This window comes from Cupressus sempervirens, chromosome 8 (assembly GCF_028749045.1).
Source record: "Cupressus sempervirens isolate cs-2001-9-10 chromosome 8, ASM2874904v1, whole genome shotgun sequence".
Classification (NCBI taxonomy): domain Eukaryota; kingdom Viridiplantae; phylum Streptophyta; class Pinopsida; order Cupressales; family Cupressaceae; genus Cupressus; species Cupressus sempervirens.
The window spans coordinates 239,475,400-239,492,057 of record NC_143125.1 but is presented as its reverse complement, the minus strand read 5'-3'; the positions used below and the strand labels follow the sequence as shown (position 1 = coordinate 239,492,057).

The 16,658-nt window shown below is 34.2% G+C and overlaps 1 protein-coding gene across 1 annotated transcript in view; it reads right to left on the bottom strand.

Moving 5' to 3' along the window:
* The window catches only part of LOC149542395 (DExH-box ATP-dependent RNA helicase DExH6-like), a 108,924-nt gene extending 94,598 nt beyond the window's left edge, over positions 1 to 14,326 (bottom strand). The window contains exon 1 of the mRNA XM_089797335.1: positions 13,904 to 14,326. Coding sequence (XP_089653461.1) covers positions 13,904 to 14,024 — 121 coding nt within the window. The 5' untranslated portion in view covers positions 14,025 to 14,326. The remainder of the gene's footprint in view (positions 1 to 13,903) is intronic.
* Between the last annotated feature and the right edge of the window lie 2,332 nt (positions 14,327 to 16,658).

The following is a 16,658-nucleotide window of genomic DNA, read 5'->3' as shown; positions in this document are numbered from 1 at the left end:
GAATCCAACGGGCATAGCAGGCACAGACAATACAATCTCCAAAGTAAGCCAACAGCTCTTATACCTTGCAAGTGTCAACAACTAATAAGGACAAAGATAAAATAGCAAATGGGCTCCAAAAATCAAATCAGGGGAATCAATAGAGACTACATAGTAACTGCTACCTGGCAAGGGACATACTTAGAGAAATTGCATCAAACATATAATAAGGAATTACAAATCAATTCAACAGCATAACGAACACTCAATACCAGTCTCCGGTGATCAGAGTAAAGTCAGGAATAAGTATTTCCAAATAGAGGTATGATGTATAACTTATAGTGAGAACTCATATTCTTAGAGACCAAGTAGACCAAGGTAGAGGACATTTGTTATGAATGTCAAGTTTTCTCGTAGAGAAACTCAGAGACTAGAGAACCTTCATAGTCGAGTCTCAGAATCCCAAATTGGATTCCAAACGAAATTTATAGAGAATCCATTAGGGACAATATATATTGTAGTGGTTAAACATATGCATATGTCAGAGATAGGAGACTTGGTTAGAGGTGGGATCTATGCCAAGTACTGTTATAAAGTGTGTAATCAGAGATCCCAAGAGGTCTGAGGAAGACACTCTTCATATGATGATTGCCTAATCGAGATATAATTCTCACTAGAGCGGTAGGCAATTTGAGAAGAGTCTCTCTTCCAAAGGACTAGGAAGGGTAGCGAGGGTAGTAATTAGATTAATATTCATTTAGCTCAATATTCCTAATATGTTTTATATTAATCTTTTCTATACTGTACTGAGAAATGGTTGTAGGTTACAGTACGCAACCTTAATCATGAAGAAGGGACATTACATGAGGGCTAGTGGTCTTCTGATAGTCTTGTATCTAGGTTGGGTGTTAGTTTGTGGGATGGGTTATGTTGGTAGGTCTAAGTTTTGTTGGTGCTAATGGAGGCCTAAATCTGCCAGTTTTGGTGACTTTGTGATCCTTTTTTTATGTCAATAAAAATCTGATATTACCGATCAATAAAATTACAATAAATCATTTAGTTTGGGCACTACATAGTTAATAGTCTGAGGAACGTTACAAGTATTCTAAATATTTGGAGATTAGCAACCTTTAAAAGAATAGTAATCTTCATTTCCATCATAACTGCCAAGAAAAATAATTTCGAAACTAATCACTAATAGTTTCATTTGCATCACACTCCAGTTGTGTGTTTACCATGATCTCCCAGGAAAAACACAAACTCCGGCAAACTAGATAACCACTAATCAAAGGAGGAAGCTATGTATGTTGTAAAAAGCATGACAAAAGTAAATTGCAGCAAATTTGGATCATAGGTAGAACAGACCAATGAGAGGGGAAACCAGGAACGTCTAATCATTAAATGTTGTGCACAATTAATTGACAAATAAAAAGGCTTTGTTACCAAACAGCATAATGCATTAAATTCTCTTTCTAAGTTCAACGAAAAACCTACCCACATGCTGCTCCAGAGTTTTGACAACGCCATAAAACCAAAGGGACTCGATTCATGCAAAGAACATATAGAATTCATGGCATTGCAGGTTCAAAGCCAAGTAAGAAAACCTTATCAGCATTTTGTGTGCCTCCACTAAAATGAGATAATTGAAAAATGTATGGACATCCACCATAGTATTGAAGTTTGGTAGTTGGAGGAGCTATTTGCGTCCCTGCAGTAGTTGCATCAGCGTCTTGATTCTTCTCTAATCATGATGTCTATGAAAGTATTCCTTGGAGACCATCATTCCTCTACTAATTATTCTATCTTATTTCCAACAATTGTTTCTTGGATGTCTATTGTCATGTCATGAGTGTACATGAGTCCATGTGGCGGATTAAAGTCACGTTCTGTGCAACATCATCAATATCACATATGTTGAAGTCATGCCTATCAATGCATTCATTTCCCGTCATTTGCTATTGCTTCTTAAAAGAATATGAAGTCTCTGAATAGCCCATTATCGGTAACTGTTGCCAACACACATGTGCCCCGATGATTATGGATTGGTTCATGTTACAGTAAATAAACATCCAAGCATTTTTCCTAAACACTACCACCACTATGGAATTCTAACTGTCGGTCCCCACTATAACATAACAACAACCTGTATAGTCATCTTTTTGGGTGCATCTCTCAGTCATGTACTGTTGGATGATCTTTAACTAAGTATCATAGGTTATGTGAGTGTGATGCAATTTTGTTGATTGCATGCGTAGTCTTTCATTGGGCATTGAATATTATTATTTGCTGAGCATATGATCTGCATGATGTCGCAGCAATCATTCTGAGACTAGTTTTTCATTTGGGTTGTAGCCGTATAATTTTATGGAGACTACAGTGTTAGTGAGATTCATTATTTTGCAAAGAACATACAGTGTAATTTTCTAGCATGTAGAAGCTCTAAAGTTTGTGAGATTTATATTGAGAAACTGTTAATATTTTTCAATAAAACAATATTTTGGTGTGGCTAAGTTTTTCCCTCAAGTAGGAGGATTTTCCCAGGGTATCTCTGGACTTCGTGTGTTTTAATTTATCTCTTCTCTATTTTTATGCAAATCTGGCTTTAAATTTGACACAGTATCACAGTGGGTTTAAGGAAAGATCCAGATCCAGATTCTTTTAGTTTGATTCTTTCAAGATTTGAAATGGTGAATGAATTCAAGGTTGAAGATAGGCTGGATGGTGCATCAAATTTCACATCACAGATTTTCAAAGTTCTGATTGCACTACAACAAAATGATCTTCTAAACTATATGAATGAGGATGTGACTGAGGCAACCAATAATATGCTAAGAAAGCTCAACGGAAGAATAACATTATGGCATGGAAGATATTGATTGATACTGTAATGGATCATCTTGTGCCTATTGTATCTTAATGAATTCAGCTAAAGATATGTTTGGGAGTCTTCAAAGCTTGTATGAGCTCAATAATACCAACAGAGATTCTGGCCTTGACACATCAACTACCCCATGTGAAAATGGCTACATGAAAATCAATTATCTCCTTCATGAAGATTATAGAATTGAAACATCAGATTGATATCATTGGAGATTCAATTGAAAATCAAGACTGTTATGTTGGCCATGAATGGTCTCCCGGACTCTTGGCAGTCTTTGATTCAAGGCAATAGTGGCAGAGATGAATTACCCAAGTTTGATCGTTAGAGAGGTGAATGTATTCAAGAGGAATTCATATTAGAAGCAAGAGGAAATGCACTAAAATCTCCTCATGAAGAAGATCATGTTCTTGTTGTTCATATATCTAAATGGAAAGGAAAAGAAAAGAGAAAAGAAAATTTCAAGACTAGAGATACAAATTCAGATTCAGCTCCTGAACAGAAGAAGAAGCATCTCTCTAGGATTCAATGTTTTCTGATGTGACAAGTATGATCATTTTCCCAGAGATTGTTTAACAAGACCAAATAATCGGGGAGTTGTTGCAAATGTTGATAGTGCCTCACCTCATAAAGAATTTTGTGATTCAAAGGGATTTTTGTTTCAGGAGCAAAGATCAAGGAAAAAACAATTGGTGGTCTGTAAGGAAGACTAAACAATCATTGAGATAAGTATTTTATTAGCACAATATTCAAGTTGTTGCATATTAAAAGATTTACTCATTAACATAAAATAGTTAAAGATTAGCATTGTTCTTTTACTTTATGATATATTCAGTATTATATGAAAGTTTGATGTAGTCTTTCTTCTATGATTTTGTTTTTTATTACACTTGTGAGGGGAACTGGAACCCCACTAAGAAGAGAAGCTGCAACAAATAAAACATCTGCAGAACAACAGCCCAAAGCCAGCGAACAGACAGCAACCTTAAAACAAAAGTCAACCAGAGCCCCAGCTGCCCAAAAGGGCCCAACGTAAGAGGCCAAAGCCTTTAAACAAACAGCCAATCTCTTAAGCAAAGAGATCCATAGGGTTTCAACAGTACCCCAAACCACAACCTTTGGGTTTTAACATGGCTCCCAAAACCATAATTAGAAGTTAGAACTGCCAGAGAAGATTGAACATCATAGAACCAGATGAAACGATGGGTTTTGATATGGCTCATAAAACCATCAGCATAACCTACTTTAAATAGATCATATCAAAAGGCTAGCAAAAGCATAGAGATTATGAAAGGCTCCCCGTACCAACCACAAGAATTTCCCAATCAAGGAAATCATAAATCCAACAAAGAAAGTCAACTCAAAAGAAAGATCGACAATGGACCAGCCAACCGCCTAACCAAGAGACACCTCCTCAACTGCCATACTCCTCCACCTCAGTAGAAGAGGATCCTACCTCCATAGGGAAAACAAAGAGCATCAGAAGGATACCTCCAAAGGAAAAAGGAATCTGAAATGTGAGAGGGCGACTGAAATCATCAGTGTAGTGCCACTCCAACCCCACCATTATAAGGCAGTAATAGAGCCTCAGACCTTGAATTGTAAGTGCACTGAAGTAAGTATACTATGATGTTAGATCATGTTGTTATTTACTATTTGGATAGTATATGCATAATGTTGCTTAAAGAAAATATATGTGACATTTTACATTCAAAAAAATTGGATTCACATGTTAGGATGACTGTCCTTAATTCCTAGACATTGTGTATTATACTTTGTTGCATATTTTATGGAGATTTAAATTGACACATGCTCAAATTGCTGGAAATGATTTATTTAAATGCAATATTAAGGTGGTTATATGTTGTGTATGATGTACCGCACCACTACTATGCATTTTTCCTGTTGGCGCTGATACAATGTGAGACGGAGTCGTAATCACTTGCTAACAAGATCTACATGGTACCCCACTCTCCATCGTTGTGATGATTTGTGTTATGGGTGCTTTGGTGATTTGTCTATTGAGGATCTATGCTTGATGATTGCATGTTTACTGAATAGGTACCATGTACATTCATGTTGAGTTTGAGGGATTGAGTGTGTAGCTATATCCCTGCCAGTGGGCACACGAGATAGTAGTTATGGTTTTTTCATAACTGAACCAATGGCATCCCTGCATGGACAGTGTATCCATAATTAATACATTTTTGGTAAATCTAGACTCATATTACATATTGTGAAAGAGAAGTTGTGTGTTTGTGCATTAGAGTTTGCGTAGTTGTCACAGTTATAAAGTTACTTTTTATTTTCTAGCCATTTTACCGTAAAGCTATGCCATTTAATTGGAATTGGATAACTTAATCCAGGTTGAGTTCAAGTTAATTTTAGGAGGTTTTTATTTAAGTCATTTTAGTGCTTTTATTGGGGCCTTTTTGAATTACTGGAAAAAGTGACTTATAATGAGAAAATAGAACTTACTTCTCTCACTTTCATTTTTGGGAGAGCAAAATTGCTCAAACCTTCTTGTGAACAATTCAAATTTCCTAGTTGGGTGTGATTTGTTTGTCGGATTTGAGCATGGAACTTTTGAAGTGTTTGTGAAGTCTTCTGTTTGTGTTTGATCATGTGATGATCATTATATTCTCTTTAGTGTGTCATTCTATACTTATGATATTGTTTAACTGTTGCACTTTGATATATCATGTTAGTGTCAAGCTTATTATATTTCAAAAAAAAATGTTCACTGCTTGTTTTAAGCTTTGGTTCCAAGGGTTCCCAGGCGATCATTACAATCAATGCACCCTCCCTTAAGAAAATTAACGCCAGCAAACTCTCTTGCCACAAAAGACAAAAAACCAATAATCCAAGAAGAGAAGTCTTCCACAAAAACAAAATTCAGCAGTAAGGGGTAAGGGAAAAGTCCTCTTGCAGGAGAGGATTCCATAGGAGACAAAAAAAAAGGAGGATTTCAAATCAACAAAGCACCATCTCTTATAAAAATCAGAAGCAGCCAACTTCTATTATTTTGTTACAGACATTAGAGTAGTAGTATTTTATATTATTTTGTTGATATTGTAAATGAAATTGGTATGTTGTTTTATCATATATGATAACTGTATGATTTCCAAGTCCGTCTGGCTGAAGTCTCCTATAACCATCATTTCACGTAGTTTGAACTTTGTATTACTGTTAAAATGTAGTTGCAAATGGAAAACTGAGATAGGAAAATCATGAGATGGAACAGCTTCTTTTCTTATTTATCAGGTCATATCTCTTGTGTGAGATACATTGCTATTTGTGTTGTTACTGTTGGAAGCATTCTTCAAGCATTATCAGGCTGTTAATGTATATTTGTAATGGTAGGAATATGCTGGTCAGAGTGATCTTCGGTCATAATGGCACCACTAATCATTACCATCAGTTCAAATCTCCAATTCAAGATGACTTCATACTATCTGGAAATCACACAAAGTTGATTGCGTCTTTCAAGCACTGTGATTAAGTATGTCCTTGGAGATTGGCTGCAAGCTTCTGCATCTTGATTATCACAAGTACTCTGTGATTTCGGAGGTGAATGACGATGTGAATACTTCATGAGCCCGTTTAGGAGTTACGCCCATGTCTCATATTTCTGGTGCCATAATCTATGAATTAACATTTTTAACACAATTGTGTAGGCCTATATTGGATGGTAATAATAATATTTCGTTGTGGCTTCAGTCTTTGTTCCTGGAAGTGATTATTGGATTGCATCTGTGCATGGACTATGATCAAGTAGAAGAAGTACATCATTCATTTTTTGGCTGCTCATCTGTTGTCTCACTTTTGGCTCTCAAATGGTTGGACATGAGAGTGAGATGTTCAGTAATTGGGAATTCAATGTAACTACTTATTGCTACTGTCTATGAGGTAGAGTTGCCTTAATATTCTCAGATTGAAACATAAATAAAGAATGCAAGTTTTGGTGTTTAAGACCATAGAACAGACTTGTTGGTTGTTGTAGAGAGCATAAAGTGCAGATATCATGCCCTATTTCATGGGGTGGGGCTTACTGTGAATAGCTTTATTACCAGTTCCAAATTATGATGATTGATGAGTGCTGTTGTATGTTGTTCAGATGGTCACAGCATAAGTATGTTGGCTGTCAAGAGGCATTACAGTGGTACAATTCAAGATTATATAACTGGCATTTTCAATGAAATATTGGCATTATATATTTCAGCTGCCGAAGATGGAAGCTAGGTCTCATCAAAAGAGGCACTGTATATTCAGTTTGTGTGAGTTCTGGGCAAGAATGTACACACAGTGAGCTTGTATCTGGAGCTTGTATCTGAATGACTGCAATCTGTAGGTTCTTTCTTTGCATTGGGAAAGCATGTCCGGTATATTTCTTGGTTTGAGTGTGTGAATTCACTGCAGTGACTTTTTCTTAATATCAGGCTAAATATTCAGAGTGAGCTTGGGTGGCAAATGGAGAGCGTCATGTTCTTTACAGATGATCAACAAGCTCGTGAAGCGGTGTGGCTTCGAAAGCTTCTTGTTTGGCCAAACATTGGAGTCAACTGCAATTTTCTGTGATAATATAAGCTGTGAGAATGCTGCTAGGAAAGAGTCAGCATCAATTGTCTCATTATATGCCATAATACATTTTTCTCACTGACAGAAATTTGAGGTGAAAGCCCTTGTAATGCATTTCAGTGATTTTCTCTGAGACAAAGAAATTTGAGATGAAAGTCATTGTTATCCATTTTTCTATGAGATGGCAAAATTTGAGGTGAAAGCCCTGGTTTGCATCTGAAACGGAGGCATTGCTCTTGCCATTCATGGGAGTATCCATAGTGGATGCCATGTTGAGAGACTCCATGACAACATCACATTGGCTGACTCCATGATGAAAGTTAGTGTTAATATTTATTTCACACACAGGAGTAGCCACGGTGAACATCATGTTGAATGACTCCATAATGCTATCACGTTGAGAGAATCTGTCATAAGTTTTGGTTTCCTTCGCAATGGGTATAACCATTGTCACTGTCATGTTGAGAGACTCCATTACAGGAAAATCTGGAAACGATATCTTCTTTGCTACGAGGTAGTGTTGAAGTTTGGTAGCTGCAGGAGCTATTTGCATACCTGTGATAATTGCATCAGCATTATGGTTCTCTAATCATGTTGTGTATGAAAGTATTCCTTGGAGGGGGTTGTTTCTCTACTAATTATTCTATCTTTTTTCCGAAAAAAAAGCTTCTTGGATGTCATTGATTATTGTCATGTGCATACATAACTATTGTCTAATGAATAAACTTCATTGTGGCGGATTGAAGAGACACATTTTCTGTGGTGTCATGAATATTATCTCTGTTGAAGTCATGGCTATCAATGTATTCATTCTTATCACTTTATATCGCTCATTAAAAGAATAAGAAGTCTTCCAATTGGCCCATTATCAGTAACTGATGCCAACTAATGTGCCTTATTGATTATGAATCAGTACATCTTATGGTAGTCTACATCCAAGCATATTCCTAAGCATCCGTCACCACTATGGAATTCTACGCATCGGTTACCACTATGAAATGAACAACATCCTGTAGAGTCATTTTTAAGGGTGTATCTCTGTATCATGTATAGCTGGATAATACTTTTTGCTGAGCATTGGAAGTTATGCAGGTGTGATGTGATTCTGTTGATTGCATGTGTAGTCTTTCATTGGGTATTGAACATTATCATTTGCAGATGTATGATCTGTTTGCTGTTGCCGCAATCATTCTGAGAATAATTTTTCATTTGGGTTATAACTGTAGGACTGTATGGAGACTACAGTGTCCCACAAAAATGATGGTTCTTTTATTGAGTTCAAAAAACAAATACAATAAATTCCCACTTATGATTGAAGACTTTGAGCTTTGAATCAATAAGTTTTGTTCTCCTTATATATGTATTGATCACTTTGACTATATATGACAAAATGATAACCACGAGTATCTCACAAATACTTCTCATACAAGAATCGTACAAAATATATAATAATTATATGCATGTTGAACTCACAGTAACAATAAAGCTTCAAATAAAAAGATCCAACTCTCTGCTGAAAAAGACCTTCTTACCATCATGTACAATATTACTGTTTTTCAATAATAAATCTATCATGAGACCATTTCTTTTCCATACACACAATCCATAGGAATTCCACCATTACTTAAGAGACACACAGTCAAAAATTAAGATATAGGCATTACTCACAATATAGACTCTTAATGAGATTACTGAAGAACACCTTCACAATTCCAAACACATAAATCGACAAAGTCAATCTACGTGGAAACACAATGCCAACTCATACCATAATGATGCCATGCCATTCACTCTTGGCAGATATAATACGAGGAATATAGAAGACAATTTTAAAAACATTGCTGATAGAACAACTTGGCCATTCATACATCGACTCTGTTGAATAAAAACAACAACTGAAGGATTTTCATATACCAGACAGCGACAAATAATAAAGACAAGTCTACACCTCCTGACAAACACAGTCTTAAAAAATAAACAATGGACAGCAACATAGTCACAATAAAGTCTATGTTAAAGACATCAATCAGGTCGCAATGAAATGCAACCATCAATATCAAGAGCTCTAATTAAACGAAAAAGATACAATCCTGCAAACAAGTAAACACTTGTAAAGCAATCAAGTTCAACACAAGTAAGAATGGTCTCTCATGCAGCTACTAGATCTTCAACACTTATAAGTGTTTTATGGTTTAAGCTTATGCATTTTATACAATTATTATCTCTTATGAATGTCTATTCATATAATGAAATGTAAAATGCATTGGACTAATAGTGAAACTGGCTCTAGTTTCAATCCACTCTTGCGCTTAGTGTGGATATGGCTTTAGACAGACTGATCATATTTCTTCCTCCATATCGTTGTGTGTTTAAATTAATATTATAGATATTAGACAAATGTGATGTGTTCTTGTCTAATCCTTATAATTGATATTATGTGGGTGCGTACATGTTTCTTAAGTTATGCTTGCATCTTTCAAATCCACAATCACATTGTATAAGAAGATATTTTGCTTGGTAAAGATGTAACCCTAACCCTAATTTGTTGCAATTGTGATTCTAGGGAGAATTCAAAAGAGAGTATTACATATTTATAATAAATATTAATACAAAATAGTTGTTTTATATCAATATAATCTATATATGATATCATAATTATATTATACACATTATACTAATGTGCCATTCATAGTTTACATACTCGGACTCTAAGGGTACTCGAAAATCCAAAATTTTCAACTCGTCGAAAACTTAGAGAAAAATCAACAAAAACTCGACAACTTAGACAGATTTAAAAATTAAAAACTCTTACAGAAAAATATTTTTTTTGTAAATATCAATTACAAAATGTATTGAATTAAAATTGACGTCTTGGAAGAGAAAATGCATGGTTTTATAGCAAAAACAGCATGTGAAAAACACATTATAATCAGCACTTTACCTACATTGATATTTTTACCCACAATTTTTCATCTAAAAAAAATGTGAGAGTTAAACTTGTGAGTACTCCCCAGCAAAAAATTAGAGAATGCTCAACAACTCGGGGAGTACTCAGAGAGCTTGCAAACTATGGTCTCACTATTATCCTATATATTATATTACATTCTTTTTTTTATCAGTAATGGGTCAAAGCCTAGATTAATTACTATTTGTTGTAATTAATTATTATTGTGTTAAGTTCAAGAAGACTTGAACCCAAGACCTCCCACATACGAGGCTCACAAGCTACCATTGTGTTGTAGGCTCTTGCCTTATTATATTACATATTTTATATAATATTTATTAAAATACATTTTATTAATATTTTAGTATATTGCATAGTAATTTTTTTAATCTAGGGAACACCTCATAGAAGACAGTAAGTTGTGAGCCTCTATTCAAGGGGGTCTTCAGTTCAAGTCTACTCGGGCCCCATGTTGATATCGAGTCCGGCCAACCAATTCAAACAAGAAGAAAAAGATATATAAATAGTATTTTTTATATATGATTTTTTCCGAATTCTTTCCCTTTTTTCAAAAAGATCTTATATTTTAGGTTTAATAATTTTTGCCCAAACAATTTTTGTTGTTGTGGTTCAAAAATCAAAATTATAAAATATAACTATACTTGCATGCAGCATAACTATAAGAAGAGTGATACTCATTGATTGAAAAATGTTAACAAATAAAAAATTCAAATACCTCATAATATTGTATTCATAATTTGCAAAAAACGATTATTCAAGTCTCAAAATGTCATTTACACAATAAGATTCAAATTGCAAGCCATTATGAATATCCCTATTCATCTTCATCATAAGCATCAATGTCAACAATTAATTCATTTGAACCACAATCCATTAGATTGCCACTCTTGCTAGCTTTGATTGCGTTGTATGCAAGAGCTACTACATGCTCATCTATAGAGAATTGAGCAAGTTGTGCAATTGTAGACAAGAGCTACCTTGTATTCATCCATAGAGAATTAGGCAAGTTCTACAACTATAGCATCTAAATCAACAAACTCATAGGGGTAGATCACAATTCCTTGCTGCACCCTCATTGTCTTTAGGTTTCTTATGTCACAATAGACGAAGGTTAGTGTGATGTCCCCTCTAGGTAGGCCAAGGGAGGTGAGAGTGAGAGTGAAAACTTGTGTTTAGTACTAGGCAACCTTTTAGGGTTTTCTATTTTATAGGGACCAAGTGAGATTTTTTGACTTGATCCAGGATTCACTAGGTGGACTCACTGAGACCCCAACTTCTGACAATTACAATTTCCGAATTGTTTTGAGGGAGATATGAAATTTTATAAAGTTCTTGAGGCAACTATAGTCTTTAATAAATTACAATTAAATGAAATATTAAGTCATTTTGTTTTTTATATCTTAAAAAATAAAGTTCTCCTAAGTTGGGCACCTAAGTGGGAAAAGAGAATTTAGGGTGAGAAAAGGTCTTTCCAACCCTAATTAGGTTGGATGTCAGCCCTATATGGGCCATATTTGATGTTGGAAAGGGGATTCTTTTGCACACTTGACATTTTGCTCTCATTCTTTCATCCTTGCTATGGCAGGGTTTGGAGCTTTCTTGGGAACACATGCTCTGTAGGATTATAGTGACCTTGAGTTTGTGAAAGATCAGACCAATTGTCGCAGCTGGTTGGCTTTATTTCAGAGGTCAAATTGGAACTATTTTATTGCAGATCTGGGTTTCTAAAGACTGAATTTTTTATGTGGTTTCTCATTCAATTATTGCTGTTGTTTTTCCTAATGTGGTTGGAGGTTTCTTTTCCCAACACACTACTGCTCATTCTTTGAGACTCCCTCGCTTTCCTGCTACTGCAGCTGGCAAGAGGAAGATGTGATTGTATTGATGTATTTAGAATTTTAGACTTTTAGTATTTACTTCTAGTTTGACAGATTGAAACTATTTACTATTTTGCTTCCCACCATGAGCATTTCACATGAGAATGCAATTTTGTACCCACTATGCATTTATATATATCTAAAATCTGCTTGTTTCTTTTGTGTTATATTTAATTAACTTATTAAATGCATCTTCTAATTAATTTTTGCAAAAAAAAAGTATTTTTTATTAAATTTCAGCCGTTTCTTTAGGTTCCCGAGTTTTCCAGAGTTTTTTTTTAAAAATCACCGAGTTTTTCCCAATTAAACTTTTGGGGGGCTTGGCAAGTTTTTGCCTTTGGCGAGTTTTCCAACTATGGTTACACATTATGAAGGCCTTGAACCAACAAACGGAGAATACAATATGTTTGGCCACACTACTCCTATTTTGTACCATATATAGGCTACGAGTTGTAAGGGACCCTGTCCCTGTGATAAAATTTTGAAACTAACAAATGCCCTGCTATTTTTTACACTAGAACCCACAACCCCTTGGACATAATTTCCCATATATAATTCTACTGATTTCTCATTTTTACCTTGGAAAATTAACAACACTGAAAAACCTCTAAAAATTTCAAGCTGTTAATCCTTATATTTGCATGTAGATGTGATGTCTGTGTAAGTCTATGAAATTCTCCCCAGAACCATTGTTATATTTCCAAACCTTCGTGCACACAGTTGGGAAATCAGAGTCTCCAAACCTAACTTCTAAAAGGCTCAGGGTCGCATGCACAATATGGAAGATTGAGAGGTATAAAAATCCAAATGAATGAACGGAGATATTTTCATGATGTACACAAGACTCAACGGTCTAAGGAGACAAAGAACGCCAATATTAGTTTTCAACGTTTTTCCTAGTAGGCTCTCAGCTTCTGTCATGAAACTTGAGTAAGAAATTAGCTGTTTTTGTGAGGTCTTTACTCTTCAAAAAGTCCACCTTTAAATCATTTTCAAACTGATCACAAATATCTTCAGAGGATTGAGGATTACATGAGCCCAAACGGAGGCCCAGCCTCTCAAGCTCACTACTAAGAGGGAGAGGAATGAGACAGGCCCTCGACAACTGGCCATGGGCTTCCCCAAAACCTGAAGGGGTCCTCCTCCCCAATCAATCCGGTACTATCGATGAACCTAAAAGTGTACGTCCATAGTCCACTGGTCTAGTGCTATCATTTACCCTAACTTATTCCAACTAAGGATCTAATACCTTCTATTAAACTAAAGCAAACCTCTTCGTTCTATAGTTTGGCGCTCTGTCTCTCGAACTATAGCGATTACAGTTTTCGTCCCTATGGAAATCTCGATTGCCATCTTATGTTATGAATTGCAAGCTTTTTCGTGTTTTTAAACACTATGCAGACCATTCTCATAGTCGAATATTTTTGCATCCGGACGAGTATCATTTCCATAAGGTACCCACCCGAATTGTAAAATGCACAAATTTTGCAAACATGTAACAGACTACATACTCTACTAAATAAAAAACATAGGCATTTGGAACAAATTGCATGTAGCTCATATGTGCGTACTCCTTCATAGTAGACAAAAACTAAATGCTTAATAAAAATTCAAGCTGGAAAATACCTCGTTCAGGGCCTGCGCGAAACTGTTCGAGACGTTCATCAATACTAATGCGATTTTTTTCTGACACTGGACGCTTCCCAGCCGCAATACCTCCTCTCCCTCCTCTCCCTCCTCGAGGCATTTTGCTCTCAAATTTGTCAAACCGGGGTAATATTTTCTGCACACAACGTATGCTCAAAACACCGCAATTTCTATTGCAGACTAGACGACCAAAGTCAGATGTAGCTCGGTGTCGATCGGTCTAAAACTCCACGATTTTTACCGGTTCTCGTCTTTAATCCTTCAGTATTATATGATTCTAACCCGTGCGAGCTGGTTAGGGTTTTCCATTCTTATCGAGTATTTGATGCGGCGTTCGATGGGAATTTCCCTCAATCTAGCATATTCGTATTTAACGACCGACAATTTGGCATTTAGGTCAATATTACGCTTATGCATAAAGAGGTTACTTTAGGGTTTGTTTGGTTGCGGGCATAGGAATGGATAATACGTAAGGAATAACCAAGTTCTGTATTAGTTCCATAATTTAAAAAATTTATTGATATATTAATGTTTTGCAAAAAGTTTATTAATTTGCATGATTTTTTAAAATTGAAAATATAATTTGTTTAAAACTTTATTGGCTTATGGTGAAGAAACAATGAAAAAATTCAATTTTCTTCAACAAAAATACAATTATTTTTTTCAACACCTTTATTAATGCAAGCATTAATTGCAATTTTATCTTTTCTTGTGACGGATAAATTTTTTTTAAAAAGACAATCAATTTTAATTGATGTTTATTTTTGTAATTTGTAAAATGTTATTCAAATATAGACATTTTAACTCTTTTAAATTGTCAATTTTCAAAAATTATTTTTTATATAGTTTAATTTCATATTTATTTTAGTTTTAATTTATATATAAGTTTAAATTAGAATTTAAGTATTTTTATTTTTACATATCTAAACCAATGTTTTTAATAGATTTTCTTCTTTTTCTTTTTTAATATATAATTTTATTAGATTATACATTTATTTAACATATCTAATTTTTATTATATTGATTTTTTAATTTATACTTTAAAATACATAATACTAATTTTGCATCAATTTTAATAAAGTTCAAATTATTTAGCTTGGTATATTATCAACTTTATTTATTATAAGTGTGTTTAGTTTTTTTAAAGCATAAATATTATTTTTAAATTAATTTATGTTTATTTATTTTTATGCATTAGATTTAAGCTAAAGAATATAATTAGGATTTAATCATATTGTCCAGCTTCTTCAATTGGATGAATTTATTGCTTAAACAAGATATATCAAACAATTTAATCATTAAAATTAATCAATTTAACTCTCTTTTTAAAAATTTATATAATTTTATCTATATCGTATATATAATTAGTTGATAAATATTTTTGGTATGATAAATGTTCTTTAGGATATCATCTAATTTTAATTTAGCATGATACTATAATGTTTATTTATATATTCTTTTACTATTTTAATTAATATATATCATTGCAGTTATATAATTTAATAACATATTAACTATACTTTGTAATTTAATTTAGTTTAGCACTATAATATTATATTTTTCATTACTATTTATTTGTTATGTTATTAAATTAAATACATTATATTTTAACCAAAACCTACTTCAATCAACCATAAAATCATGAAGGCAGGAACTTTGGCGCATGCGCCCCTTGTTGGAATAGGAATGGCTATTCCAATAACAGGTATTTTTTGGAATGGGTATAAGCTCATTTTAGAGGCAAAATGGGAATACATATTCCTATTCCCTATTCCAAGTGACGAACCAAACAGAAAATGGAAAACGTATTCCAACTTTTCTATTCCTATTCCAACAACCAAACGGGCCCTTGAGGTTGTTTGTTTGATTGAGATGAACTACTCCCAAAATATCTATAGTACTATTTATTGGCACATAGGAGGTCGATAGGTTTTTTTTTTTTTTTTTAAATAGATGTAAAACTAGTAGTTGTAAGCTTTTTAACGTGCAACAATTAGCTGATAGAAAAATTATTTGTACTGAGAAGGAAACTTGTGACAAAAATATTAATAGTAGCATAAAAGATGAGCTTAAATAACATGAAGAAAATAGTGGAACTGGTGTATTTTGATTTGGTTATAATTGAATGAAAGGAGGTGTGGAATTTGATGGTCATATTGGTCATTTTTCCACTTTTGGGTCATATATGACGAGAAAATTTGTTGGACCATATTGATTGACAAGTTAAATTTTTATAATATTGTCAAATATGATACTTAATTTTATTAATAAACTGTATAATTTGTTATTGGAAATAACAATTAAAAGTGTAAGAATTTGGCTTAGGCTAGAATTCACCCAAGAACTAAAGAACTTGACACAAGCACACAGTAGACCAAAATAGACAAAGTATGATCAGAATGATGATATTCATTCAATATGCCAGCTTAGCCAACTTGAGAGTACACTAGGAGTGCTTGTATATAAAGGCCTCAGGAGAGCTTCTAGAATGCATAGAAGTTAGCATCATGATATGTCATACAACTAGACACATATCCACCAGATATGGGTTATCCTCCATTGAGCACGGGATTAAGTACAATGATGTGAGGATAAGCCTACAATGGTGTAGCAAGCAAATCAGTGGTGTAGACAACATGTGCTAAATGAGGAGTGCAGATAATTGTGTTGTCGATATGACAACTCAGTGAATGATGCATACTCCTGTGTTGTAGATACCATGTGCATAATCAGA